Source organism: Microcebus murinus, chromosome 3 (assembly GCF_040939455.1).
Source record: "Microcebus murinus isolate Inina chromosome 3, M.murinus_Inina_mat1.0, whole genome shotgun sequence".
Classification (NCBI taxonomy): Eukaryota; Metazoa; Chordata; class Mammalia; order Primates; family Cheirogaleidae; genus Microcebus; species Microcebus murinus.
Genome location: NC_134106.1, coordinates 24,840,607 through 24,862,882, shown reverse-complemented (window position 1 = coordinate 24,862,882; position 22,276 = coordinate 24,840,607). Strand labels below are relative to the sequence as shown.

The window sequence follows — 22,276 nt, the reverse complement described above, 5'->3', positions numbered from 1 at the left end:
CTGGGTGGGGACAGTGGAGGACGGTGCCCACCCACAGAGTTCTGCCCAGCTTCTGAAGGGCAAGGCTGGCTGCCTGGGAGCTGCTGTGCCCAGCCCTGCAGCCTGCAGCCCCTTTCCTGTGCCCAGACACCCGCCTACCCAGGAGTGGGTGTGCAGGGCCCTTTGGGGTGAGGGATTCCCAAAGGAAGAGAGAAAACGAGCTCGGTGTTTAGTCTGAGCACTGAGGACAGGGAGGTATCAGCTGCTGGAGGAGAGGAAGGAAAGGGAGACAGGAAAAAGGAAAGAAATGCGCATCCAGGTTCTGCAACGGCTGCAGGAGACACTTTGCACGTGCGGTTCCATTTACTCCTTGCAACGCCCCTGTCTTATACATGTGGAGATGGAGAGCCCAAGAGGCAAAATCATTTACTTGATGTCACATAATAAGTAAGTGACAGAGTTTAGAATCCAGGACTGCCTGACTCCTACCCCACCACACAGCCCCAGAGCAAGGGAGCTGCTCAGAGCCAGGGGGTATGGACAGGACCACAGGAGGGTCTGCCTGAGAGGAGGCCCCTGGGCGGTCCCAGGTGTGGCCAAGAGAAGCCCGGGAGGGAGGTGCCTAAGAGTGGAGGGCGGGGCTGGTGGCCGGGGAGGGGGAAGTGGACCAGAGTGGGAGGAACCAGCAAAGACTACAACCCCTCAGAGAATGGACTCTAAGCCTTCAAAATGTGGCCTTACAAATGACTTATACCTGTCCTTGGATTTCATTCACCTGGTAGAATCAGTGTGTCATGGACAAGTCGATAGAAGCCTGCCCGGTCACAGCCAACGATCCCCCAGTTAGGGTTTCACCTACGAAAACCACAAATCAGTTTTGCCCATTGCCACCAAGGCGGGCAGTGGAATTCATTGTAACTTTGGCTGTGGGCACCTCTGCCAAAAAGATCAGGGGGCAGGTTGACCCTCCCGGCGCTGCCAAAGCTTGGCTGGGGCTCCCTGCCCTCCGCACCAGCCACCCCCCGCCCCCCACGGCCACCTGGAACTGGCCTCAGTGAGTCCTTTCCCAAATTCTCCTCTCTCAGAGGAAAGAAAAAAAAAAACAACCAAAATGCATTATTCAGAAGGAGGTGTGCAGACTCTGGAGGCAAGGGCCTGTGAAATTATGGGATGGGGCTTCCAGATGTGTCCAGTCGGCCTCTCCCAGCTTATATCCCCTCACAGGAGACTGCTGGTTCCTGGCAGCGCTGGGCTCCTTGACTCAGAACCCACGGTATCTGCAGAAGATCCTGATGGTCCAAAGCTTTTCACACCAGTATGCGGGGATTTTCCGTTTCCGGGTATGTGCATCGCTGCGATTTTCCTTATATGATGGGGTTGTCTGTGAGCGCAGGGGAGGTTAGAGTCTTGGATTTTCTCACGGCCTGGCAGCCTCAGATGTGGAGGGCACTCACGTTACCCCGCCTCCCTCCCAAACAGGATTTGAGCTTATGACCTGACAACACACAGGAAGGATGAGAATTAAAATATTTTCGTGTAAATAAAAGTGGCAGACACAATAGACACAGGCGGCATTGATGGAGAACGCTGTGACTGCCGTGGAGTTTTTGCCTCCGCATCGATTCCTGTGCCATATTGTGTTATTTTGATTACAGTAGCTTAATAGGAAGTGGCAACATCTGGTAGGATAAGTTATCCTTCATCATTCATTATTCTTTTCTCAAAACTATCTTGGTAATTCGTGCACATTTATTCTTTCATGAGCATTTTAAAACCATTTTGTCTAATTAAAAAGAAAATCCCTTGTGATACAGAATGGAGCAGACCTAAATTTGTGAGTTAATTTGGAAAAATTACATTTTTATTATTTTAATTAGTCCTTTCCAGAAACATGGTATACCTTTCTATTTATTCAGAACTAGTTTTATGCCCTTCAATAAAATGTTATAGTTTCATTCTCATACTGGTGCTGTACTCTTCTTGGTAAATTTATTCTCAAGTATTTTACAATTTTGTAACCGATGTAAATGAGGTTTTCTTCCCCTCATTTCTAACTAGATGTTGCTGGAAAGAGCACAGCTACTACTTATTACATATTAAACTGCATCTAGCCACCTTACCAAATTCTTTTATTACTTCTCATTTTCTACTTTAGCGGAATCTGGGTTGTTTTAGTTACTTAATATCTGCAAATAAAGATAATTTTGTCTCTCCTTTTAATATTCATAGAACTTATTTTGCTCTTTCTGCCTTGTCATGTTAGTTAGAGCCTCAAAATTTTGAATAAGAGTGACAAGAGTTAAATCCTACCCTCTCTTGATTTTAATAATGTGCTTTCCTGATATGCTGTTCTTTTAGTACACTCTTGGATTCAAGTTGCTACAAATTTTATTAGAATTTTTGTGCCTAGATCATGGGTAAAATTGGTTTCTAGTGTATGTTATTTTTAACATATTGGAGTTATGCTAGCTTTTTAAAATAACTGACTGAGCTTTACACATGTTTCTTTGATTTGAAATAATTTGAATAATGATTACTATGATTACTAATCATTGATTATTTGTTCTTTGAAAGTAAAATAGACAATAGTTAAATTACCTGGGCCTGCCTTCTTCTTAAATGTGATTTCTTTAACTCTTCCGATGTATTCAATAGCTATTGATCTACCTGGTTCTCTTATTTCTATTGGAATTAATTCTTGAAATTTATACTTTACTAGAAAAATCAACAGTTTCTTCAGTTTTTCCACATATTGCCATAAAGTTACTCATATGATTCTCTGATAATACATTTAATCTCTTTTAATCTGTGGCTAAATCTATTCTTTCAATCCCAGTGCTATATTTTTTCCTTTTTTTGTTTTTCCTTTTTTCTTAATCCAACTTTTCTTTAACCAATCTGTTGTATTGTTTTTAACAAATCAACTTTTGATTTTCATTATTCTTTCTACTCTTTTTCTTTTGAGATTTTATTTACTATATAATTAATTTCAATTTTATCTTTATTAATTCCTTTTTACTTTCTCTTGGTTAATTTGTTTTTTAATTTTCTGAAACTGCACACTTAATATTCTTAATCTTTTTTAATGGTAAACGCTTTTAAGAATATAAATTTTCTTCTGTGATCTTATCTGTATCTATAGATTTTGATATAAAATGTCTTATTTTATTGATTTTCAAGATAATATATTTTTAGTTTTGATTTATTCTTCCATATAGAGCTGTTTCTTTAAAGCCTATTTAATTTTCAAGTGATTAAGTTTTGTAAGGAGTAATCTTTTGGTTGCTAAGTTTTAGTTGTAATGCATTATATTCAGAGGATATAATTCATAAAATGTCTATATTTGGGGAAATTATTAAAGTAGTTTTGCTTATGGCCAAGTCCATGGCAGTTTTTGTAAATGGTTTATGGCCATGTAAGAATGCATATTATCCTGTGGTCATGAGCTTTACATATTGAATCAAACTTATTTGCAGATTGTATTATCTGCAATTATTTTATCTTTGCTTATTTTTTGTTTGCTTGATTTGTCAAATTGTAAAAGAGGTAAATTGAATTTCTTCTCATTGCTATTGTCTGGAGAGTTCTTCTTAAGTTTTCAGATGTTGTGGCTTTACCTTTCTCCTGGTATGTCCTTTGGTGCCCAAAGGTTTAGATCCTTCTATCTTCTTGTTGGAATAAAACTTGTATAATATCACTATGTGTTATATTTAATGCTTCTGGCCTTGAATTTCCTTTTATTTGATAGTCATATTGCCGTTTCAGCTTCCTGCTGTTTGCATTTTCCTGTTTTATCTTTGTTCATCTTTTTATGATCAATTTCGTTTTCATTTTTATAGGTATATGTTTCTTATAGAAAGCATATTTAAAACTCATTGTTTACCACTGTTTCTTCCACCCTTCATTTCTTCTTAAGATTTTTGTTATAATTTAACCTTCATTTGATAGAAGTAGTTCCTTGAATTATTTTCTCAGAATACATGAGTTTTTTATTTGCTCTCACTTAAGAATGATATTTTAGTTCAGTTTAGGATACTTGGATCACATTTATTTTCCTGAAATGTTTGTAAACATTGTCCCATTGTCTTATAACTTCCAATGTTGCAGAAGAAAAATTCAATGTTAATCTATTTTCTTGACTTCATATGCAACATGTTCTTTTAAACTGCAAATCTGTAAGATGCATCTTTCTCCTTGGAGTTCAGACATTTCTCTAGAACATATCCAGATGGCCTTTTAAAAATCAATCTTGCCTGAAATTCAGTGAACTTTTTCAACCTGAAAAGCTACATCCTTCTGCTCAACTAAGTTTCCTTTTTGTTATTTCTAGGCCCCTTCCTTTATCTTATTCTTGCCTCCTAACATCCCACTGTTTGCATACTGGGTATCCTGACAGGCACCCAGGTGATCCTACTGCTGCTGGCCCAAGGACCCTATCTAGGAGTGAGCTAGTGGATCCAGGATTGAGCTGTGTCTGGGCTCACCCCAGGGGTACCAGTGTTGGTGGGAGTTAGGTGGTTAGGACAACTTGAGACCCAAGTAGGACACACTCTGCCCTTTGGGGTAACAAAGAAAGTCACACAGTTTCTCAGAAGCAGCTGCAGTGGGGCTGACTTCCATAGATCTCATTGCCATGAGCTCAGGGACTGATCTCTGGAAGGCACCCAGTGCCTGGGGCACCTCCGACGCTTTGCCCAAAACACTTCTGATGTCCCTGTCAGACCCTTTAATTTTTGCAAAATAGTACCAGCATGGTTCTTAGAGGGTACAGACATTATCCAAATGCCAGCCCTTCTCACCCAGAGATATGAATCAGGGAATGCAGGTTGGTGGCCTCATGCTTAACCACTAGGCAAGCCACTTGCATCCTCTCTGGGAGTGGCAATCTTATCTGATGTCCCCTTTATATAGGGAGAGAGTTTGGTCAGCATTACTGGCGGGAAGATAGGGGTGAGGGTGACTTCTGAGATGAACTAACCAGAAGAGTTCATTCAAGCCAGCACTCACTCGGTCCTAATGGCCTACTGTGTGTCCCGGGTGCTGAACAAAACAACTATTGACAACCAGTCTCTACTCTCAAACTATGATCTCACTTTCACCACCTCAGCCTGTGAGGCAGTTCTTCTGCTTCCTGTCATGTGACAGATTAGGAAACTGAGTCACAGAGAATAAAGTGTCTTGTTCAACATCTGTTGTTTGGGTAGCAAGAAGCAAAACCAGAATTTAAGCAGAGTTCTACCAACCGGATGCTGTCTACTATATGTTGCTACCCAATTAAGCACAAAATCCATATCGTCCTTCCAGTACCCATTTTTGGGGGCTGGATTTTACTTTGCTCAGTGTTCAGACGTGTTTTATGATCTCCCTCTTAATAACATCCCTGTGGCCCCTCAGCCTCACTGCCTGTGCCTCTTACTGCTCGCTCACTGTAATAGGAACACGAGTCCACAGCTGTGCGGAACCTCCACAGCGCGCTGGCTCATTAGTGACTGTGAGAACCTCTGCTTTGCTTTGTCTCAGCTGACATCTCTGTCCCAGTCTCCACCTCTGCTCTAAAAGTGAGTCCTGGGCTGGATGTGACAGCCCGACATCTGGGGCATCCAGCTGCGGAAAAGGCCACGCGGATGAGAGATCACATCCACCCAGCATTCTGCAGAGCCCCCGGGCGGACGCTGGCCTTCATCAGGGCTCGGGCCTGAAGCCGGAAGCCCTGCTGCTTCTCCTGCACAGGGAGACTCCAAAAGGCTGGCTTTATTATGAATTTTCCTCATTTGGCGGTGTCCCCGGGTGAACCATTTAGAGTTGAATGCTAAAGATTAAAACAGTCTGTTTTGGAGAGCAGCATCTGGTTCATTTGCGCTCTTAGCAGTAGCAGTGCCAGCCAGATTCCTTTCTGCTGCTCTAACGGCAGGGCCGGCTTGACAGGAGAGGGGAAGGCCAGCGCGAGTCTGTCACTGCCCGGTCCTTCCGAGCCATCCATGTCATCCGCCTCCAGGCCTTTGCCCACGCTGTCCCCACCGTCTGGGATGCTTCCCTATCTCCTCGCCACCTGCTTAAATCCTTCAGCTGCTGGTGGCTCTGCCTCCCTCGTGCCAGCCTTTGTCATTAGCATTTGCTCCCTACCACCTTCTGAGCATGAGAAGTACCTGGAGAGTCTCGCGTGTGTCTCTGAAGCTCACAAAGGACTTGCCCAAGTGAGGCCACAGATAGTAGCAAGGTCAAGCTAGAACCCAAGTCTCCTTCTTCCCTACCTGCATTTTCCTTGACTAACTTGGTCTGTGACTCATTTTCTCCACCTGCCAGTGGAGAGGACATGTCTGTCCCTGGCCCAGCAACCTGGGCTGGGATTTTGTTCTGGAGAGAATTCACTCTTGTACCGTGGAGGTCATGTTGCCACTGTGGTTAGCTTTTGGCTTGGGTTGGAGGGTCCCTGCTACCCTACTGCTGTTAAGGCACATGCTTGGCTCTCTTCCAGTTCTGGCAGTGTGGCCAGTGGGTGGAAGTGGTGATTGACGACCGCCTGCCTGTCGTGGGCAAAGAATACCTCTTTGTGCATCCACGAAATGACAACCAAGAGTTCTGGCCCTGCCTGCTGGAGAAAGCCTACGCCAAGTAAGTAGGGGCCGGCCCCTCAGCCCGGCCCGCCCAGCAGCTTGACTGGTCAAGCTCGGTCAGGTACCCCTGGTCCCATCAGCCATGACCAGGCTCAAGCAGCTCTAAAGATGGTGGCCAGGGCAGCTGCCGTGTGGGTGGGAGCTGAGGAGGGGACAGTTTCCCTTGGAATGTCTGTGTGTGAGGCATGCGCTGAGGGGGACACGCAGAGCTGGAGTCGTCACTAACAGGTGAAAGTGCAGAGGGCCACACCCTCGAGGGGAAAATGAGTAAGAGTTACAGAGGCAGAAGGTTCCAGAGACCATCCTACCGAGCCCCCATCTCACACGTGGGGACACTGAGCCTCCAGCTAGTGCTGGGATGGCAGGTATGAGTGGTTAGCCTGGATCTCCAGTCACTTGACTGGGGACATCAGTTAGCAAGATGCTCAAACCTCGCATAATCAGCCCTTGCTGAATTCGGTCCTGGCCCCAGGGTTACTAAGAGCACTACAGTCTGGCCAGATCCCGTCCTTCTGGAAGTCGCCACCTAAACAGTGAGATGCCTCAAGACCTCTTTCTGTGCATTCTGTCTTTTGAGGCAACTCATGAGAAGCTCACATTTTTTGCTTATTTCCAGTGTCAGGGGGAGCTGTTCATTAGCATTTGAGAATGAAGCCCAGATAACAGCCAAGGTTGTTGAGCCAATCCACGTGCTTGGGAGGTTAATTCACTTCTAAGCTACTTACACAAACACTGCTGTTATCTTCCCAGTATAAATTCAGCCCTCATCACTCCAGGGCCTCGTGTTTTCCTTGCGTAAAAGGAGGTAGCGTGGTGGCTCGCTGAGAGGATCGGAAAGCTTGCGGGATGAAATGATGACTTTGACCCCGTTTTGTTAACAGATGACCTGAAACAATCATTCAGCTAGAACAGAAATGGGAAAGTGGACCCAGAGTCCACATTGCACCCCCTGGAGAAACCTAGCAGAGGACAAAATGCTTCAAACTATTAAACCTATTTAAGCCATCCTCCCCCATCTAAAGAAGAAAGTTCTGGAATGCAGGAGTGAATGAAATAGGATTATAGCATTTTAGATCTGAGAGGGACCTCTGTCAACACTGCACCCTACCTTCTTCCAGGAAAGATGAGGAAACTGAGGCTCAGAGGGGTGAAGTGACTTGCCCAAGATCATGTCGTGTTTGAGGCCAGGAGGGGGCGAGCCCACTTCTCCCAGGTCACGGGACTTTACACATCCATCGGTGCCATCAGTCCTGCAGGAAAAGCACTGTCTTTGCTTCCTCTGGAACTCAGTGCTGGCACGCAGGACTGTGCACACAGACAGGTCCTCTTTCCCCCCAGGGTGCAGACTACAGCCTGGTGCGCCTTCCCTTATCCTCTTGGCTGGGGAGTCTGAAAATGAATTGGTCAAGTCCGTTGAATGTCCATGATTGTGGTTTTGTTTTCCCCAGAGGTTGTGAAATAGAGAGGCGATTGAGGGGCAAGGTCCGGCAGGCTGCACGCTATCCTTTATGGGATCTCTGTGGCATTGCAGCATCCTTTCTGGTGCTGGCGAGACCTCGGAACCCTTCCCTCCTTCGTACATTGCCGAGCAGAGAGACCTTTCCCCCAAGTGAGGCTGAAGCAGAGGGATGAGGACAGGCTCTCTCAGAATTCCTGGTTCAGGTGACAAGGAACAGTGACAGCTGTGGCGTACAGGGTTCTTTCTTTCCTTTCCTTTCTATCTGCTGTCAGCGCAGGGGGCTAAGAATAGTTGCCACGTCCCTGAAGCATCAGCAGGCTCTGCGAGCTCGTGTTGGTAAGGCAGAAAGAGAGCGCTTTGTCAGGACACCCAGCTGCTGCTGGGACAGGCTTTGCGGGCGTCGAGGACAGTGAGAGAAGCCTCCGGGAGATGCCCAGCGGGGCCGCCGGCTGCAAGTGGAGGAGTCCTTCCCACTGGGCCGGGTGTCCCTGTGGTGACTGCAGAGCACTGTGCTGCCAGGCAGCAGACGAGGCCCACAGACGCGGGGACAGTGGCCATGTGGCTGTGAGGGAGGGAGGGGACTGTCCCCACTGCTGCTGCTCTGGAGTGGCTTTGGCACAGCCCCGTTTGAAGCCAGGGAGGACGCCTAAGTGTATACCCAGCAGGGGCTGTTGCAGTGAGCAGGCGGTGGCACTGGGGGGCGTGGCCTTGACCCCTGTCCTTATGCACTTCCAGTGCCTCAGCAAAGCCCTCTGCAGGTAAGAACAGGAGCCAGATACATGTGGGACGTCAACAGAGTCCAGCACCAGGACCCCGCTGAGCGCACCCACGGCCAAAGGCAGGGTCTGTGGTTGACTGAGCAAACCCCCCAGAGATAAGAATCCCTCACTCGTCACAACCCGGGTCAGAGCGAGGGAGCAGGGATAAGATCAGCACCAGTGTTAGAACAAGTGGAGACAAATCTGCCACATGGTAGTTCCCGTGGAATCGCCCCTTTGTTGGGTGCCCCCTTGGCTTTCCTTAATAAAAGGCTTCCTAAGCTCTTCCTTCGTGCCTGGGACAGTGTCTTGCTCACAGTGGCTGCTCACTGTGTACTTGCTACAGTGAACGTTCTGGAATTCTGGGTGATCTCCCAGAGGAGAGAATGACGGAGGTGGAAACAAGAGAGAAGGGAGTGTCTGAAGGGTTTCTAGAGCCGAGCCAGCCCACCAGCTGTTTCCACTCGGAAGGCTGAGGTCAGGGAGGGGAGGGGTCTTGTCCAAGATTGAAGACCCCGTTAGAGGGAGCAGCAGGGAGGACTCAGGACCTGCCCCTGTGTGACTTTGTGTCACTGGAACCAAAGCCACAGGCGGGGCTTCCCGGCCACCCGTGGCCCAGTGAAGGGCTCTGCCTCCACCTGCCCGCCCGGGACGGGAACGCAGGCCCCTGGTGAGAAGCCCTCGTGGCAGAGGCAGCAGTCAGCCACGGGGCGGCTCTGATGCCAGGAGGCAGCCCCAGGGTCCTGCCCGGCCTGGCCTCAGCTCCACGTCCTTTGTCGGTTTGTCCTGCCTGTGTTTTAGGGTTCCATGGGAGCCCTCCCAGTGTACCCCACTGACAGGAACGGGAGTTCTCAAAGCAAACCTGACTGTTGGTCCCCTGTGTCACTGGTTCCATTGTGACTGATCAAGCCACCCTCTCTCCCAGGGAGCACAGGGCCTCCTGGTCTTGCCCTGCCTGTCTCCCCAGAAGCAGAGGCCCCATGGGCAGGTGGGAGGACAGGAAGAAGTGCTTTGGAGAATAGGCATGAGAGTTTTAAGTGGCTGAATTTTGGGGTGTGTTATATAAGACTTATCCTTACCTTTACCTTCAGTAAAGTCAGCTCTCCTCCCTAATGATTTGGGGGTAAGTGGGTAACTCTGGGGCTGGGACCTCTGGATCAGGGTTTGCACAGAGAGAGAACCGAGGCTTCCCATGGCCATAGGGCTGTGACACAGGCTCTTTGAGGGCAAGAATGGGGTCTTGCTTGTCTTTTAACACACACCAGGCATTGTCTCTGGCCCACAGTCAGTACTTCACACTGTTGCTAAATGGAACAGGAAGCAGTAGAGACTCCTGTAAGGACAGTGAGGATTCCCTAAGGGCTGGCCACATGCCAGGCACCATGCTGAGCACAGCCCTGTGAGGGTAGGTCACATGCCCAAGGTCAAGCAGCTAAACTTGTGATGAAATTGGGATTTGCCCCCTGGTCTGTGGCTCTGGCACCTGCACTCCCAACCTCTTCATGATGCTACCTCTTGTGGGGCTGTCCAGGCCCTGGGCACCAGGGGAGGAAGGTGGAGAGGGCAGTATAAGTCCCCGGATGGGTGGATATCGCTGGAATCTCCATCCAGGCGAACAGGAGGCTGGTGGCCATGGTCCAGAGTGGATCAGGCAGTCCCTCACCTGGGAAACGTGCACAGGGTCAGCGTACAGCCTCCCTTCCTGAGTGTCTCACCAAAGGCACCCAGGGGCTAATCCAGCTTTACCCTCCCAGGCTGCTCGGATCCTATTCCCACCTGCACAAAGGCTACCTCCCGGACGCCCTGGTGGACCTCACGGGCGGCGTGGTCAACACGATCCACCTGAGCTCCTCCCCTTCCCACCTGCTGACGGTGGTGAAGACAGCAGCCATGGAAGGCTCCCTGATGACCTGTGCCACCCCAAACAGGGTGAGTAGACAAGGCGGCCCTTCGTACTGGCTGCATGTTCTGTGCTCAGCCAGGGGCCTGTTCTGTTAGAGGGGGAAATGGCAAGTGGCCTCTCTGGAGCATGGGTGGCCTGCTTTTCCAAGTCACCTCATTTAACCCTGCGACAGCCTCCCTCTGGGGCAGAGAAGGCAGAATTCACTTCATAGGAGAGAAACCAGGCTCAGAGAGGCTATGTAAAGTGCTCACTGTCACACAGCCAGTAAGTGGCTGGGCCTCCAATGGTGCTGATGCCAAAGCCCCGACCTATTACACCGTGGTGACCAGGAGCCATAGGGCCCAGAGTGGTGGGGGCTTTCCCATCCATCATTTTGCCTTAAGTTTACAGGAAGCCCTGGGGCCCTCCAGTTCTCCCTGGCTCTAAAGTCACACCCCAAGGGCAGCTGTCCCGATTTGAAAGCGTGGACGACCCCCCAAATTATTTGAGTCTGTTCTTTGGATCGGGCTCCCTATCCACGGGGATGCTTCCTTGAAACACATGGGCTTTGCAACATGCATCCCCGATCCAAAGTGACACCAGAAACCCAAGATACAGTTTAATCCCCAACTACTTACAGCACAGGGGTGGGCACTCCTGACCCCCGCAAGTGACCCAGCAGGTGTGTTTGTGTCTCACTGAGGACAAATGGACGGCGGAGTGAGCAGCAGGTCCTTGGGACTCTGCTGGGCTCCGTCATGGGGGTGGTCTCCCGAGGCATCAAATCCCTGGAGCCTCGCCCACCCAGCAACCCTCCCACTCCTCTCTGGAAAAGAGCTCCAGGCCCTCGCCATCCCCAAGTGAGTCAGCGTTGGGCTGTGTGTGTCTGTCTCTCGGAAGAAGCTGTGGATGTCTAATGCTTGCTCTGCCTGTCTGTTTGAAGGACACAGGCTCGGCGGTGATGGCGAACGGGCTGGTGAGTGGGCACGCCTACACCGTGACCCGGGCCGAGCAGGTGAGGCCGCCCCGTCCTGGCCAGCTCCCCCCTGGCCTCTGCCCAGCAACCAGCATTCTTGTTCCTGTAAGCAGGAGCCAGAACTGGGTGCCTCCAGCGAGTCCAACAAAGCCGAAATGAGTATCTATGACCCTTGCCCCCTCAGTGGCGCCCACCAGGGACAGCCGTAGTCTTCTGTTCATCCAGAAGTTCTGGCACCCAGTAACTTCCTCCCCCAGGAATCCTCCCGAGGTCTTGCTGTCCTTGCGCTGATCTCAGGCAGGTCTGCGTCCCTAAGTAGACTAAGGGACTAGCCCTAAAAGCAGGGGCAATGTTTTGCCTGGAAAGGGGTTTTATTTGTTATGCACAAGTTAAGCTGCTGTGACAAAGACACTCCAAAATACAGGGGCCTAAACAAGACGAAGCTCCTTTCTCTCCCAGGTGAGCAGGTGGTGCGGGGCTGGTAGGTGGCTCTGCTGTCCCCCACGTGGGGCCTCCGCCTGTGAGCCCAAGACAGCTGCTCCCGGTTCCCCAGCTCCCAGCCAGGGGGAGGGACAGAGGCCACACTCACGCACACATATGGGGGGAGCGAATTGGAAACGGGGAACTTCATTTCCTCTCGCATCCCGTTAGCATGAACTTGATCACAGGGCCACACCGAGGCCCAAGAGCGGCTGGGAAATGCACTGTCTGGCTGGGCCGCCACATGCCCTGATGGCACTTCCTTCTCATGGAAGGGGGAGCACGGCATTGGAGGACAGACTGTCCCCTTGAATGAAGAACTGACCTTGGGGGACAAAAATGTACATAATTGCCATGCACAGTATAGGTTGGGCTGGAAAACAGCACAAAGTCCAGACTCCTCTGCTTATAAAGGAGGAAGCTGAGGCCTTTCACAAGGTTACACAGACAGTTACCTGTGACACACTGGCCCGACACCTCGCCTCAGTGTCCGCCCGTGCGTGTCAGGCAGCCGTGCGGTGACAGCGCTTCCTGGCCTTGTCGTGGTTTCCTGCACACATCCCCCCGTCTCCGTATTTCCCACAGCTCTTGTGATCTAATAATGTGCTCCAGGCCCTGAGAGCAGAGCTCCCAACTCCAGGGTGCATTGATCCCAGGTCCTTACAGACCACGGAGCGCGGAGTGTCGGGCTCTGCGTGCGGCTCTCACACCTGCCCAGCCTCTCTCTAGCAACCCGGCCCTCCTGTCCTTTGGCCTCGGGCCAGTTGTAACAGTATTTCATGTTTTGGTGAATGTCCCAGTCACACAATGGGGACAGTATCTCTCCTGTATTTCCCTAAGGTAAATCATCAACAAAACGCTTCCTCTGCGTTAGGCGCCTGCTGTCTCCCTAACACCTGCCTGCTGGATCAGCCGGCGAGGCCTGATGCCTGCGTGGATGAGTGCATGGGCCCTTGGCCTGGGGAGGCGACATTACTGATCCCCCGTCATAGCATATGTGTGGGGAGCTCCAAAGACATGTCCCTCACACGAAGGGCTTGCCCTGGTATACACAGGCCGGAAGAGACCCTAGTCACGGCAGTGCCAGCCCCCCTTCCTCTGAACTACACACCATCCCCTTGTGCCCACCCTCACAAGCAGGGTCAGCAATGCCAGCATGGAACTGTTTCCAGATCTAGGGAATCCATGAGTGACATCTGTCTGGGGCATGGAATGAGGGAGCCATGCTACCCATGGTATGTATTTGCCATTCTTGGACAAGACCCTTTTTAGACATTGAGACAGCCCTTGTTTCACCTCTGAACAGAGGACAGAAGGGACTTGTGTGCCCAGAGATCCTAGTGGCCAGTTAGCGTGAGTCCCCACAGCTGGATCATAAGGCAGCTGTGTACACACCTGGAGTGATGTGGGTGAAGCCGGGAGTCGGAGGGTGGGCAGCTGAGAGCCCCGTGCATCCCGCAGGTGTGTGCACCCGCAGCCTATGCTGGTGCTGAGCACGACCCTCCACCTGCGATGACACGTGATGGAGACCGCGTGTCCTGTGTGGTCCAGCCCCGCTTTGCACTCTGTGCAGCTGACACTTCCCAGAGTGTGCTCCCAGGAGCACTGGTCTGGCGAGAGCCTCTGTGAAAACAGGCTCCCAAATACATTTGCAAACTGCGGCTCACATATCCGCCTCTTGGAGCTCCACAGTGTACATAGCGGTTTAAAGGATCCAAGAAAGCCTGTATTAACAAAACAAGTACTGCTCGGTTTTAATCTGCTATTAGCCATGAAACCATTTTTTTCTAGGAATAACCATTACTGGCCAATGGAACTAGCATTCAGGAGAAGACATCTGAGGAAATACTATTCTAGAGTAGACAGCTGGGGCCCAGTGGCCCCTTCCTGAGGGAGCTGGCCAGCAGGTAGCCAAAACCTTGGCCTCTAATGGACCTCCACACCCCTGGCTAAGGCCCATGCCATCACCAGTAGGTCACTGTCACACAGGAGGGTACAAGGGACCAAGATTCTCCCTCCAGAGAGAGGAGGTTATAACTCTGAACCGCAAGTGCTAAGATTAAACCAGCCCATAAATGCAGAGTCTTTTTAATCTGCTCATCGTCCCTCTAGGCAAGACACAGACAGGAAGATAAATGAAATTGGCATTTTTTATTATGCACCTAGTTCGGTCGGTGGCTCCCCTGGGCACAGGGGTGAGTGTTTATCTGCATGCCTCATTTAGCCCTGTGCTCAGCCCCTTTGAATCGCTGGCTGCTTTCATCTCGTGCCCAGCAGAGCCCCGACTACCCGCCAGGCACTGAGGGTGGCTCATTAAGCTCTTTTGGCCACCAGGAGACCATTTCTCACGTCCCGCGCCAGGGGCTCTGTCAGGTGCTGGCAGTTAACAATAAACTGTGGGCAAGACCTAGAGGGTCTGGGGGTGGGACAGAGGGGTGTGGGAACCTGGGTTTGTGCCAGGATCCCCCACCCAAGAGGGGGCATTGAAAGCCTGAGCCATGTCCACTGCGTGCCGGCCAGAGAGAGGAGCAGACAAGGAAAGCAATGGGAAAGAACCTTATCCCAGCCAGGCTCGTGGGCCTGGTGTGACTGTGTCACTCCTTCATGGCAATGCCCTGTTGGTGATCAAGGGCCGGGGCCAGGTGGCTTGAGGGTTATATTCAAGGCCAAGGTCACAGCCATATCCAAGGATGGGCCTTTATCCACCCCCAGTTCCAAAATTAAGAGCCTGGACTTTGGAGACTGACAGTGGCTGGGATTGGAATTCTGACTCTGCCACTTACTCTGTGGCCTTGGAAAGTTGCTCAGCCTCTCTGGTGCTGTTTCCTCCTCTGCAAGACAGGGATTATATCAGTGTCTACGTCAGCGAATTGAAGGACGGAAAGCGTGGTAGCTGGCGCCCAGCTCTGAGCCTGCCTCCACGCTGGGTCCTCTGCTGCACGGCCACGTTCTGGTCTAACCAGAGTTTTCTCCGTCCCCTCTGGCCAAGGATCATTGAACAAGGGTACCCCCTTCCCCCATCCCCTGGGCCTCTGCCTCCTCAGACGACATCAGCACAGATCAATATCACAGCCACAACTCGGTCTTATTCTAATTCCTCTCACCAGGCTGAGGGCTCCTGGCTCCCGAAATGTAGGTTCAGGGGTTTGGTGCTTTGGTGGTGTGACTTTCCCACAGTCCTGCTCTCTGGTTAAGTGGTCTGAGGGAGCAAAGGTGCTGGCCAGGAAGGGAGGGAGGAAGGAGAGAAGGAAGGAGGGAAGGCAGGAAGGCAGGAAGGCAGGAAGGCAGGAAGGCAGGAAGGCAGGAAGGAAGGGAAGAAAGAGAAGGAAGGTTGGTTGAGGCCATCCTGGGCCATCTGCTCGTGGACAGAGGTGCCCACCAGCACCGGGATGCAGGATGAGCCTCGGCTGTCCCGCTCCCAGGCTGTCCCAGTCTTGCTCCAAGCAGCCTCCCCTCCCCTCCTCACCCACGGTGGTGTTGTCAGCTCCCGCTGGGCTGCTGGCTGGGAAGCAGGTGTGTCTGTGGAATAGAGATGCCATTGGTGACAGGGCTTGGAGGAGGCTGGGGACCCATAAAGATCCCTCCTCTGCAGCCCGGAGCAGCATCCCCGGCTATTTATCTGCTATTAAATCTCAGCTGGCTCGCGGTGGGATGCAGTCACTGGGAATGACAAAGTTGCACCTGCCCTTGCGAGGGCTGAGCAGAGCGAGGGCCGTTTGCTCCCCTATCTCATTCCAGCTCCACACAGGCAGCAGAGACACATTGATTTTTTTTTCCTTTCAATTTTTTTCTGGCTGCAGCCAAATGAGGTCAGAAGTTAAATTAGTCCTCGGAGGTAAAAAGCAGCTTCATTCATATTCCCTCTTTCTGCTGACTTTTGCTGGAGAGCACTGACAGTTTCCTTTTCTTTTCTTTACAGATTCAGTACAGAAAGGGGCAGGAGGAAATTATCTGCCTGTGGAACCCCTGGGGCAAAACCGAATGGAAAGGGCGCTGGAGTGATGGGTATGGCTTCTGGAAACTTCTCTCTATCCTTCACGGAGAGCTCATGAGGCGCTCACCCACCAAGGGTCTCACTGCAGGCCTGTCCAGGTCACACCTACATATAGCTGTCAGTTTACCTCATGCTCCCATGATGCCATTCACCAGGCATCTATTAGACACCTACTGCATACACTCTGTACTAAGTACACTGGTTGGGTGGGTGCCATGGGGTATATAGAGATGACAAGACCCACTGTCTGTTCTGCAGAAGGTTACAGTCTAGAGCTGGGAGCCCACATGCCGAGAACTAGTAAAAGGGGTGGGAAGCAGGGCAGGAGCCAAGCCCTCACTTGGCGAGAGAGAGAGAGAGAGAGAGAGGAAGGAAGAGAGAGAGAGGAAAGAGAGGGAGAGAGAGAAAGAGAAAGAGGGAGAGATAGAGAGAGGAAAGAGAGGGAGAGAGAGAGAGAGAAGAAACCACATCCCTTGGGAGGACCCATGGAACCTGATCCTGGGCATGCCATGTCATCAGGATGGAAAAGGCTTCTGAAGGCAACTGGGGAAACTGAGGCAAGGATCCAGATGATCTTCTTACTGAATCTACTCAGATCAAAGCTTTGCCATACTGATCTGGGCTTCTGCATGGACCCAGTGCCTGGAATATAAGTGATACAGCTGCACCTGCCCTACCCAGGCGCGAGTGGGCTAAGTGGGTCTCTGATGCCCCTGTTGGGTGTGTCCTGTGGGGTCCTGCTGTGTGCTCAGTGCTTTCCCGGGGGAGCTGGGCTGCCATTTCCCAGTGGTCAGAGGGACTGACCTCGGCCCCCACGCCCTTGCTGACCGAGAATGAGATGTAGGTCTTCAGAGGATAGAGGGGCCATAGCAAGTTACTTGTTCCTCTGGGCAGCCGGTAAGGCTGCTCCCATCAGATTCCTCTGAGGGTCCATGTAGCTCCAAGAAAAGTGTCGAGACACAGCAGCCACAGGAGTTGAAGGAGGAGTCAGGGGGGAGACGTGAGCTGAAAGGAAATGCAGTGCACTCAGACAGGAGAACAGCCCAGCGCACGGTGACGATCAGTGCAGCAAGGATGGTGTGTTCTGGAAGGCAGACGCAGGCTCAGCCTGTGTTCCAGGCCAATTCCAGGCCACCTAGACCCGGCCCCATGCCCCAGCCCAAGCTGTGGCGGCAGGGCCACTCTGATCCTCTGTGAGCCTAGCACACGAGGCACTCAGCAAATGTGGAGTGCATGCATGATTGGGGTGGAGGGGTGGGAAAGTGGAGGAGGGGGGAAAAAGGTGGAAAGATGAATTTGTAGAATAAACCTGGCTGTGACATCTGATGCCCCCTGGAGAACAGGGCAGCTGAATCGTGGCCCCTGCCCCAGGAAGGGAATGACCTTGAAAAACCATGAACCAGCCCAGCCTGGACAGTGTCTTCACTCAGCACCCCAGTTTCTCCTGCTCTCTTGCCTCTATTCCTTCCTTCTTCCCAAGGGTATCCTTTGCACTTTCCAGTGTAAATTCTAGTGACCTCTGGCCTTTTCCAGTTTTTCTTCCCAGTCATTACTCAAAGCTGCCCAATGTGGCCCAGAGGGTGACACAATGAGCCAGAACCCCTGGTTTGGGGTCACCTGCTGGGACTAGGAGTAGAGGGAAAGCAAACAGCACTGATGGGTTCCCTGGGTGGGCAAGCTTTGCCCACGTCCCCCATGCAGATATCAAGTGGTCAGTGAAGGCAACAAGGGACACCAGAGCTCAGGGAAGAGATGTTCCCCATGCCCTGGCATGTTCAGGGGAGGCTTCACCGATGAGGGTGAACTTGAACCAGCCTTGTGGGGGAGGGAGTGTGGCTCACTTCGGAGATGACTAGGCGGGAGAGGAAGCATAGACCACGGTGCTAAACCAGGAGTATGCATAGTCTGCTCAGGGCCAACAAGCCCACCTCGGGCAGAGGGAGCGAGGAGAGAGTGCTGGGAGCTGGGGCTGGAGAGCCCGATGCCAGCTTAGCAGTGTGGATGTCTCCCTGTGGGCACGGGCACCAGCAAAGGCTTTGGAACAGGCGAGGGATGTGTGCAGCACACGGGCTGGGGAGAGGGATCTAGCAGCACCTGCTCTGTAGGATCATGCACCTTGCTGAGTGCTGAGGGTCACCTACTCCCCACCCAAAACCAGGCTGGAAGGAAGTGATGGGGACCGCATAATCACTGTCTCCATGCAGGTGGTCGATTTCTTCCCGACTTTTCAGAAATGGAGATGGATGGAGAGAGCCAGACGGTCTAATCTCCACCATAATTGAAATTTCAGTCGCACACACTTAAAGGCAAACTTGCATGAATCGATAGCATATTGATTTACACTACATTTATTTTCCCTTACACGCTGCAGAAAATGTAATTATCACTTAATTATAAAATTGCCATTTTACAATAACACATCTGACTGCCTCAGCCTGCAGCCGGAAGCCTGAATGGCGGTCGCTGCCGTCCTGTTGCTGCCGGCAGCACAGAGGTGGCCTGGCTCCCCATGCAAGCCCCTCCGTGAAAAGATCTCATCTAACCCTGGTGCCTCGGGGGCCCACTGCTAGGAGTGTGCCTCCACTCTGAAGAGTGGGCTGAAGCGGGGGCTCCCCTCTGCCTGTGAGGGCCTCCTCTGCACACAGACCCTAGGATTGGCTTCTGGAACATCACTTTTTTTTTTTTTTTTTTTTTTTTGAGACAGAGTCTCACTCTGTTGCCCTGGTTAGAATGCCATGGTGTCAGCCTAGCTCACAACAACCTCAAACTCCTAGGTTCAAGCAATCCTTCTGTCTCAGCCTCCCGAGTAGCTGGGACTACAGGCATGTGCCACCATGCCTAAGTTTTTCTATTTTTGGTAGAGACGGGGTCTCGCTCTTGCTCAGGCTGGTCTCGAACTCCTGAGCTCAAACGATCCACCCGCCTCGGCCTCCCAGAGTGCTAGGATTACGGGCATGAGCCACTGCGCCCGGCCTGGAACATCATTCTAAGGAAGTAGACAGCGCTAATAATAAATAAGCAAGTGAGAAATCATTGTGTGCTGGCTACGTGCCAAGGTGTGGGTGACAGGCCTGTGATGACATGCTGGCACTTGGAGTCCAGGGAGAGACAGCAACCAATACATAAGCATGAGCGACACCGGCTGCTGAGACGGCAGTGGGACCGGGGCCACCGGAGCTCCAAGGCTGCAGGGACCAGCAGGGCTTCCCGGGGAGATGTGTAGGCGTTAGCGGGTGAAAGAACTGAGTGCAGGGAGAGCGTTCCAGGTGGACAGAGCAAAGGGTGAAAGCCAAGGCGGTGGGTGGGGAGAGACAGGTATTTTTGAAGAAATGAAAACACTCATTATTGCTGTTGGGCCACACACAGTTGATAAAATGCTCTGGGAAATCTCACTGTCTGGTTCGTGTCTCCACGCTCAGGTCTCGGGAGTGGCAGGAAACCAGTGACCCACGGAAGAGCCAGCTGTATGAAAACAAGGAGGATGGCGAGTTTTGGTATTTGTCCACCTTTTAAAATGATGTTTTAGATCTTTAACTATTGCCCAAGGCCTCCATCTCTACCCCTTTCCCTAAATTCGTATGAGGATGGGAATTAGCTTTGTAGAGAGCTATTTAGAAGGAGCCTGTTTTCTCTACCAAGACACAAAAACTTGAGGTGGGGAGATATCGTGCACTCCCTCTTTGTGGGAAAGTCATTTCAGTTTTGAAATATTGAACTTTCCAGGACCTTTTAATGGCAAGAGGGAATATTGGCCCCCACGGTTTGAAATCAACGGGTTCCTGGAAACCAGGATGCACGGTTGTCGTGCCCGTGTCTTCTGGGCCATGTTGCTGGGACTGGGAGCTCCCCAGTCTCCGAAGAGCAGCAGGACACTCGTCTCTCAGTCCTGACTCCGCAGTTCTGGGTGAGATGCTAGTGTCACCACCCAGGAGTCATGCAGGACTAGATGTTTTAAAAACACGTTCTCAGGGTATGCTCACATCTTAGAGGTTGAGATGGGCATTTCTCAGAGGGCTGTCTGGTTTGCTGAGTGACATATTTAAATGAAATTTAGCATGTGTGGAGAAGAGCCTGGGTCTAAGTAATTAATCATCAGGGTGATAAATGTAAATTAGGAGGAAACTAGTCCCACTATCTCTAATCACTGTAGGAGGTGGGATTTGGGGTGTGGAACCCATTTTATTCTGCTAAAGACCTCAACAATGAATTTGGCAAAGGGCCCTGGGGAAAGGCAGTTGTCCGAGCAGTTGGAGGACCCATGGCAGAGACAGACCAGCAGTCATCCCACTGGCCATGAAATGGCTCACTGCTGGATCAATAAGGAGATGGTACTTAATGACAAAGCTCCTACCAGGTGACATCCAGAAGCTGACTCTGTTCGTACCCTCCCAACCACTAGAGGAGAGGGATGGAAAAACCAGAGGGGTACTTGATGGTGAATGAACCAGAATCAGACTTGTCTTTGGGTAGAACAGTGGCCAAGCCAATGGGTTCTTTAGCTAACACTGTAAAGGCACACTGAAGCGATGGGAACCGCCACCGTGGGGACAAGCAGTCCTCATCTAGTGATGGGTATCTATCTTTAACAGGATGTCATGCCAAGATTTCCAAAAGAACTTCTCTCATCTGTCTATATGTACCCAAACTCCAATCACTCTGGACTATGGAAACACACTCCGTGAAAGATGGTCCCTGAAGGTGTTTATGAACCAAGTGGTCCTGAGAAACACGCCAGGTAATTATGACACAGCGAACACTCCACCTGGCCAGAAGCTGGGAGCCCAGCCCTGCCCTGGCTCCAGCTCTCTCCGGCCCTTGATTCTGAATCATCAGCCTGAAGGGACAGCTACTACTTCTCCAGGGAAATGATTGCTGGTGGGGTGGGCAGGAGAATTTCCAACACGCCTCCCCTGGCCCTTCCCACTGTCCCACCATCCCCCCGCTAACTTCCACCTGCTGGAGTAGAGCTGGCTCCCTGCCCTTCAGCAAGTGTCCAGGACAGCAGGGAGGGCTGTGGAAAGAACACTGGGCAGGAGGCAGAGCCCAGACTGAGCCATCATCTCTGTCACACATGAGCCTCATGACTGTAGCACTGTAACTCGTCACTCTGTCCTCAGCCTCCCCAACTATAAACAGTGGAATCAGCAATCCCTGCCTGTCCCTTCAACCCGCAAAGCACCACCAGACACAAGGTGGACAATTCCTGCCCGGTCTTGGCCTGGTGTAACCTGAGCAGCCTGCTGAGGTCACAGAAGTCGGTGCCTCTGAGCCTATCTTCGGGTTCTCTTGAGATGAACCTTGTTGATCATGACCTTGGGAGAGTCACATTCTCCCACTGTACCTCCTCTTCCCTATTTGTGATGCTAATGAGTGAAATATTCCCCTGTGAAGATGAGTCTGAGTGTGCTTATATTCTTGATAAAAGAGGTTGTGCAAACAACATATTTGTGCGTGTGAGTGTGCGGGTGTTTGTACCGAAGGTGCGTGTGCTTTCGTCTGGGCACCTGCCTGTCGAGAATGGTTTGGTCAAATGACCCCATATACCCCAGGGTGTTCCTCTTTCCCACCTCCAGGCTCTAGTGCATCTCCCGCTCTGCTGTGCAGAGAACCTCATCCCCAGGCGGCCGCGTGCAGACTCTAAGGAGCTGCCGGGGCACTCCGGGCAGCACATTTACCGATTCACCTTCCTGAGCTGCACCTCTCTGACCGTAGGGCCAAAGCGTCTTCCCTGGATATGATGCATGGCAATGAACTAACCAAAACTATATGTTGGGGCCATTTTTAATAATACCTTACAAGGGAGAGAGGTAAGGAAGCCAGCGATTGAGCACCTGCTATGCCGCTCGCTGCATTTGAACGCACCGTCTTATTCAGCCCTCCCAGAAAACCCATGACATGCTGGGCCTCTACATCTCCCCACTCCACTCCAGACCATCCCAGTTGCAACCCAAACCTTCAGAGGTGGATCAGTTCATCTCTAGCATATCTCCATCCTTTCATGAATTTGAATCTGGCAGTTTTCACATCAGCTCGCTCTCTCTTGTTCTGGCTTTGACGAGCATGCTTGGGTAGGAGAGTGCCGTGAATTGCCATCTCTCTGCCCACTTTCCTGTCATCAGCTGTGCTTGGGCAGT

The 22,276-nt window shown here is 51.2% G+C and overlaps 1 protein-coding gene across 1 annotated transcript in view; it reads left to right on the top strand.

Annotated features, from left to right (window-relative positions):
- The window catches only part of CAPN13 (calpain 13), a 55,547-nt gene that overhangs the window by 10,248 nt on the left and 23,023 nt on the right, over nucleotides 1–22,276 (top strand). The window contains exons 3-9 of the mRNA XM_076000446.1: nucleotides 1,204–1,319; nucleotides 6,455–6,591; nucleotides 10,565–10,739; nucleotides 11,636–11,707; nucleotides 16,068–16,153; nucleotides 19,562–19,636; nucleotides 20,732–20,877. Of these exons, the coding sequence (XP_075856561.1) occupies nucleotides 1,204–1,319; nucleotides 6,455–6,591; nucleotides 10,565–10,739; nucleotides 11,636–11,707; nucleotides 16,068–16,153; nucleotides 19,562–19,636; nucleotides 20,732–20,877 (807 nt within the window). The remainder of the gene's footprint in view (nucleotides 1–1,203; nucleotides 1,320–6,454; nucleotides 6,592–10,564; nucleotides 10,740–11,635; nucleotides 11,708–16,067; nucleotides 16,154–19,561; nucleotides 19,637–20,731; nucleotides 20,878–22,276) is intronic.